This window comes from Budorcas taxicolor, chromosome X (assembly GCF_023091745.1).
Source record: "Budorcas taxicolor isolate Tak-1 chromosome X, Takin1.1, whole genome shotgun sequence".
Lineage (NCBI taxonomy): Eukaryota > Metazoa > Chordata > Mammalia > Artiodactyla > Bovidae > Budorcas > Budorcas taxicolor.
The window spans coordinates 80467703-80473702 of record NC_068935.1 but is presented as its reverse complement, the minus strand read 5'-3'; the positions used below and the strand labels follow the sequence as shown (position 1 = coordinate 80473702).

At 47.3% G+C, this 6000-nt stretch overlaps 1 protein-coding gene across 1 annotated transcript in view; it reads left to right on the top strand.

Annotated features, from left to right (window-relative positions):
- Positions 1 to 2805: 2805 nt before the first annotated feature.
- The window catches only part of EDA (ectodysplasin A), a 350649-nt gene continuing 347454 nt past the window's right edge, over positions 2806 to 6000 (top strand). The window contains exon 1 of the mRNA XM_052663527.1: positions 2806 to 3201. Coding sequence (XP_052519487.1) covers positions 2806 to 3201 — 396 coding nt within the window. The remainder of the gene's footprint in view (positions 3202 to 6000) is intronic.

The window sequence follows — 6000 nt, the reverse complement described above, 5'->3', positions numbered from 1 at the left end:
TATGGGAATGTGGATCCAGTGTTAGGATGCTTTAAGGAAATAGGGGTTTTTTAAAATGTGAAATCTCCTGATTTCTGTATCCTGGCAATTATTTTTCTTTAATCCAAAGTTTTAACCAACACTGCTCCAAACACAACACATCTGTTGACTGGATGTAACCTGCAGGCTGTCATTTTGAGACCTGTGCTGTAGGGGATAGGGTACTTATGGAAACATAGAAACTAATAGAGTTAACACTTCAAAACACTTTAAAAAAATAACCATGTACATTTCTCACTGGGTTGCCCCATTCCAATATTTCTACTGCATATGAAGCCATATGTTCTTCTGAGGAACCAAAGTGAGGTTCTAGATCAAATGCAATTTGTAGGACTTCTGAAGGCAATGGTGCAACCCAGGGTTTCAGTCAAGCTTCAGAAAGCCTGGTAGAACATGGTAAATTGAGACCAGTAAAACCTCTGAGCACAACAACCACTCTCAGGAGTAGCTGTTATTTGTTCTTTTTTCACTTTAGGGGGAGAAGAAGCAGCCTCTTTGAACCCTTTATGTATGCAACCAAGTCAAAATGTCAGTGATATCACAGATAAAACACAATATTATAGCTGTTTAAGTTTAAACTTTCATTTTATAGTTGGAGAAACTAAGGTACCCCAAAACAGTGACTTGGTCAGAGTGACCCAGCAAACCAGTGTCAGGGTCAGGTCTACTGGTTTCTAGTCTAGTATTCTTTCTAATAATTCTGGGCTGTAATAATTAAGGTAAATCAGCCTGGCAGTTCCCCCAGCCAGCATCTAGAATTCCTTGACTGAACAAGCAGGACCTGAGATTGGCTAAATTCTCCTTTTTAATTTTATTTTCATTATGATGCTAGTCTTTGAAAACTTTATATTTCATCCATAAGGGCTAATGAGGAGACAGAAAGATTATTTCTGAAGGACTGAGGCCATACATAAAGTGTCTGAGAGAAAAAATTGGCTGTGGCTAATATATTTAAGATTTATGACTTCTGTAATCTTGAGGCTGACCTCCCCACCATATGCTTTGCTTTCGTTCTTTTTGTTTCTTTTCTTCTGTATTCTTTCCTGCTTCCCCTTAATTTTCTTCTTTCCTACCAGCCTAGGTCTTCGGTTCGGTCCAGTCGCTCAGTCGTGTCTGGCTCTTTGTGACCCTATGGACTGCAGCATGCCAGGCTTCCCAGTCCATCATCAACTCCTGGAGCTTACTCAAACTCATGTCCATTGAGTCAGGTCTTAGGCCTACCCTTTTCAGGTCAATAAAACTGCTAATTATTCCTCACATGGGAATATTCCTCACATAGTGACCAAGAAGCATACATACTTCCCCTGCTATGGTCATTTGGCCCTCTATAATCACAGACTAATGACTCTTGTCAATTTTGACTAATCCTTTGCATACTTCATTTTAGGGTCTATTATTCTGACATTTGCTACTTTTTTATTTGTTTTTCCGTTTGTTTTTTGCTCTGAACCCTTTTCTGGTTGGTGCAGCTATTGAAGATACTGCAGTTGCAGCAGTGTACATCTGGAACACTTGGCCGGCGGACTTGTTGAACTTCCCCAGGGACTACTCCAGGGAGAGGAGGAGAGGGGTGGAGAGGCCAGAACAGTTGCCTGCAAGTAGAGATGCCAGTACTGTCTGGCCATTCTGTGGACCATGCTTGTAAAAAAATATCCACCGTATTCTGGACCTCAGTTTCCCCATTTGCTTGTTGAAGGCACTTGTTCTCCACTCCAAACTCCTGTTGCAGTGGGAGAGGAAAACTACACTGGCTGTGGATTCTCTCCTACAGCACTTTCTACACTGTAAAGGGATCAATACGTTGAAATAATATACCAAGAAATCTTAGGGACTGTTTTATCTTGCATGAGGCAGCATCACTTCCGTTCCACCTGGCACAGATGGGCTTCTTACGCTTAGACCGAGGCCCCAGACTCACTCCAGGAGTGGGACTGACCCACCCCATTCTCACTCCCTTTGGCTCTCAGGCTCCTGGGTCTCCTTTTCTTTTGGCGGGCCATTGAATTGCAAACACAGCAGGCATGGTTTCATTCCAAACCCAGGACTGTTTTAATTAGTTTAACGTCTGCTAAACGCTTTGAAGATTGAAAGAAACAGATAAGTACTGGATGATGTTATTAACAACTGCAGTTAATTGCAAACATTTCTATTAATACTAGTTTCCGCCTCCTTTTCTTTGCTCTAGTTTCCTTCCAAGGTTCCCCAATTCTTCTCAGCCTCCCTCGCCTCGCCTCCTCCTCTCCCCTCTTCCCCCCCAACGCCGAACTGGCGCTCTAGGGTTAAATTGGGGCGGAGTCCAGGGATGAACGACAGCCACAGTCACCAACTGGAACCGGGCGAGCTAGAAGAGCTGGGTGGGGCCGCGGGACAGAGGCGAACCCACACGCCCCCAGGCCCCGCCCCGCGGCTGGAGGCCCCGGGTGGAACTGTAGGGGGCGGGGCGCCGAGGCTTGGCGGGCCCGGTGGTTGGGCGTACCAGCACCCGCTTGAGGCACGGGGCGGGGTCGGCCGGGGCCTCCTCCCTCATTCCCTCGGCGGGCCGAGCCGCCTGTCCCTCCCTCCCCTCCTCCTCTCTTTCCCACCCCTCGGAGAGGAGCTGCACATGAGGCTGCTCCCTGCTGGGTCCCGCCCAGCCTCCGTCGCGCAGGAACGGGTCCCTGCAGCCCCCAGCCGATGGCAGGACAGTAGCCGCCTGTCAGGGGTCGCGAAGGGCTGAGGCAGACGCGGCGGCTCCCGGGCCTCAGAGAGTGGGTGTCTCCGGAGGCCATGGGCTACCCCGAGGTGGAGCGCAGGGAACCCCTGCCCGCGGCAGCGCCGCGGGAACGCGGGAGCCAGGGCTGCGGCTGTCGCGGGGCCCCAGCCCGGGCGGGCGAAGGGAACAGCTGCCGGCTCTTTCTGGGTTTCTTTGGCCTCTCCCTGGCCCTCCACCTGCTGACGTTGTGCTGCTACCTAGAATTGCGCTCCGAGTTGCGGCGGGAACGGGGAGCTGAGTCCCGCTTCAGCGGCCCCGGTACCCCTGGCACCTCGGGCACCCTGAGCAGCCCCGGTGGCCTCGACCCCAACGGTCCCATCACCCGCCACTTCGGGCAGCGGTCCCCGCAGCAGCAGCCGCTGGAACCGGGAGAAACTACGCTCCCCCCAGACTCCCAGGATGGGCACCAGGTGAGTCACTCTGGAGGGGCAGGGCCCCCTCACCATGTGCGCGGGCCGGGGGCCGGGGAAGGACTCTGCCACCTCGAGCTGAGTTCGACGGCTGGACCGGGGAGGTGGTGGGCGAGCCAGGGAGAGGTCGCCTGGGGGCAGGTTGTCCTCGGTCCCTGGCCCAGTTCACCCTGAGTCTCTCAGGACCCCCGGACTTGGGAACTCTGGCCGGCGCCCGCCGCCCCCGGCTCCGGCTGCCTCGGGAAGAGTTGGCGGCGCTCCCAGCCGGGCCGCGGCGCGAAGGTGCGGGCGCTGCCCCCTTGGCCGACTAACGGCAGCAGCCTGGCCGTTCTGCTCCCGGTGAGATTCTCCGCCCGCTGTGCTTGTTTTTTCGTGTCCAGAGCTGATGCCAGCTCTAGCAGACTCTCGTTTGGAGTTGGAGCTGTAAACAGCTGTAATAATTGCTCCACGCCCGTTGAAACAACTTTGAACCGTGTTTTCCGCGCGAGGTCCTGGTGCGCTGACCAGATCGTGGACTTGTTCACACTTACCTGCAATTTGAGACGAATTGTCCTCTGTAATTTAGTGAGGATCAGCGCCCCTGAAGAATTCTGGTAGAAATATACCGTCTTGCTAGACAACTTTTGAAACAGCAAATCTCTTTATTTAGGGAAATTTAGTGCACTTAAACTAAATATTCTCGTTTGCCATATTTTGTCTCATGTAAACATAAGAGAAGCAGCCAAGGATCTTTTTGAGGTGGTTGAAGAATAACAGTCAATTTGTTCCTCTTGAGGAAGAGGGGAAGTTGTGCAAATAAGCTCCTTGAGGTGAGCGACCCAGGCCTTCTATATTTACTACCACATTTAGAGTCATTGCCCTACTGTATAACATTGTTTGTGCTACTTTGACCACCCATCCAAAGCTGGTGTTGCATTCATGATAATGCTGTAATATTAGGACTGACACAGTTTCTACATTGTAAAGTTCTCCTGAGCCTTAAAATGTTTTGCTAGCACACTTCAACTTATATAACAGTTTATCAGAGAAGTGAATCAATAGACATGCTTCTGGTACTTGAAACTTTAAACACTGTAGCTACATGATAATTAGGATTCTGGTTCCCTTTATCTATCCACCCTGCATCCCTGACTATACCCAGTAGAAATACTTAGCAGCTGAACATTGGTATTCTGTGAAAAGATGAAGGATTGAACTTGCTTAGTCAAATAGTGACCAAGGCTTTTTGGCATTCAGAATTGACAGACCTGTTTGTAGGCTGAAGACTAGCAGAACAGCTGTATTCTGGGGATTCTGTGATGGTATCGGATTCTCATATGGTCTATAATGATGTTTAGTTGCCTTTGCATGGTACTTGAAATAGTTCTGTCTAGGTTTAAATACAGTGCCCTATCTTCTGTCCTTTTTTCTTTCTGTTTTAGTCTTTTCGAGGAGTAGAAATAAGCATACTGTTTCTTTACATTTACTGACATCAATTGGTTAGAGTTTTTGTGAATTATGAGGAGCCATGAGTCCTTTTGATAACTCACCTTGGAGAACACATAATTCCAATGGGGGAAATGACTTGTCTAAAGTCATACAACTATGATCAAAATTAGGATGGTAGCTGGTCTCTTTGCTCCTAGTTCAGTTCCCATTCCATGATATACTACTTTCTGGAGACTTTTTGTCAGGTAGCTGGATAGAGCTTTGTTTGCATCATTTTTTACTCTACCTTCATTTTAGCCAGACTAAGTTTAACCATGTATTCCTTATTTTTCCTGAACTTCACTTTCCGGAGAATTAGAGTATGCTTTGAAGGAATTTTAGCCCAAAACGAACTTAAGATTTAAGGATATTAGTTTTAGTATACCAAGCCAAAAAAAAAAAAAAAAAAAAGGAAATGTTGATTGGCTAGTAAATTGATACTGCTACATCTTGGGTAAAATTTGCAGTGCCCTGGTGCACCCTCTGCTGGCTTTGCAAGGACATTCAATTGCAGTATTGCTGACAGTCAAGATTCTAAATTGTGCTGACAGAATCTGATTCATAAATAAGGAAGTAAACAGCCTAGTGGGATTTGGCCACGTAGGTCATATTTTTATATTTCAGTTTTCAACACAAACAGCTGCTGTTACAGCAACTCTTAGATGGAGAGGAAGAAAGATAAAAATATACACCCTTCCATGGGCAAAACACTCAGGTTTCACACCAGTTTATCTGCAAGGAGTGCAGGCAAACTGATAAGAATAAATTGCAGGAAGATCTCATGAGACCAAGTAGGGAGACTAGTCACAGGTACTTCATTGTATAAGGTCATGCAAACCTATCCATGCTATGAGAGGATGGGCTCAGTTATGACTCAAGAAAGGGATCTAGAAGTCACTGAAGATGTATGTATGCCATCTTTCAATTTTAAAACTTTGAAAACAGAATACAGAAGGAAATTAGGGCAGTCAGGATACATAGCAGAGAGATCAACAAAATTCTCCTAGGGACTCATTAGAAAAGCCTCCCGAGTGGAGACAGTTGTTCGTGATAAAAAATGAAAGGGTCACTGTGGACCTTCTGGAATCATGCCAGTCTCCTACAGCTGGAGTAGCTGAGTATCTGGAGGTTTATCTGGATACTCACTGGAGATGATCCCAGGAACTATTATAAATACATCACATCAGTCTCTGAGTCAGCTAATACACAATATTATTGTTAGAGTAAAATAAAAATCACTGTTTATGAGTCTGTGAAGAAGTTGGCCCAGTTGTGACTGTGGTCCTAAAAGCCAAGAATATGGTGGGCATTAACAGGAAGAGTGTTGAAAAC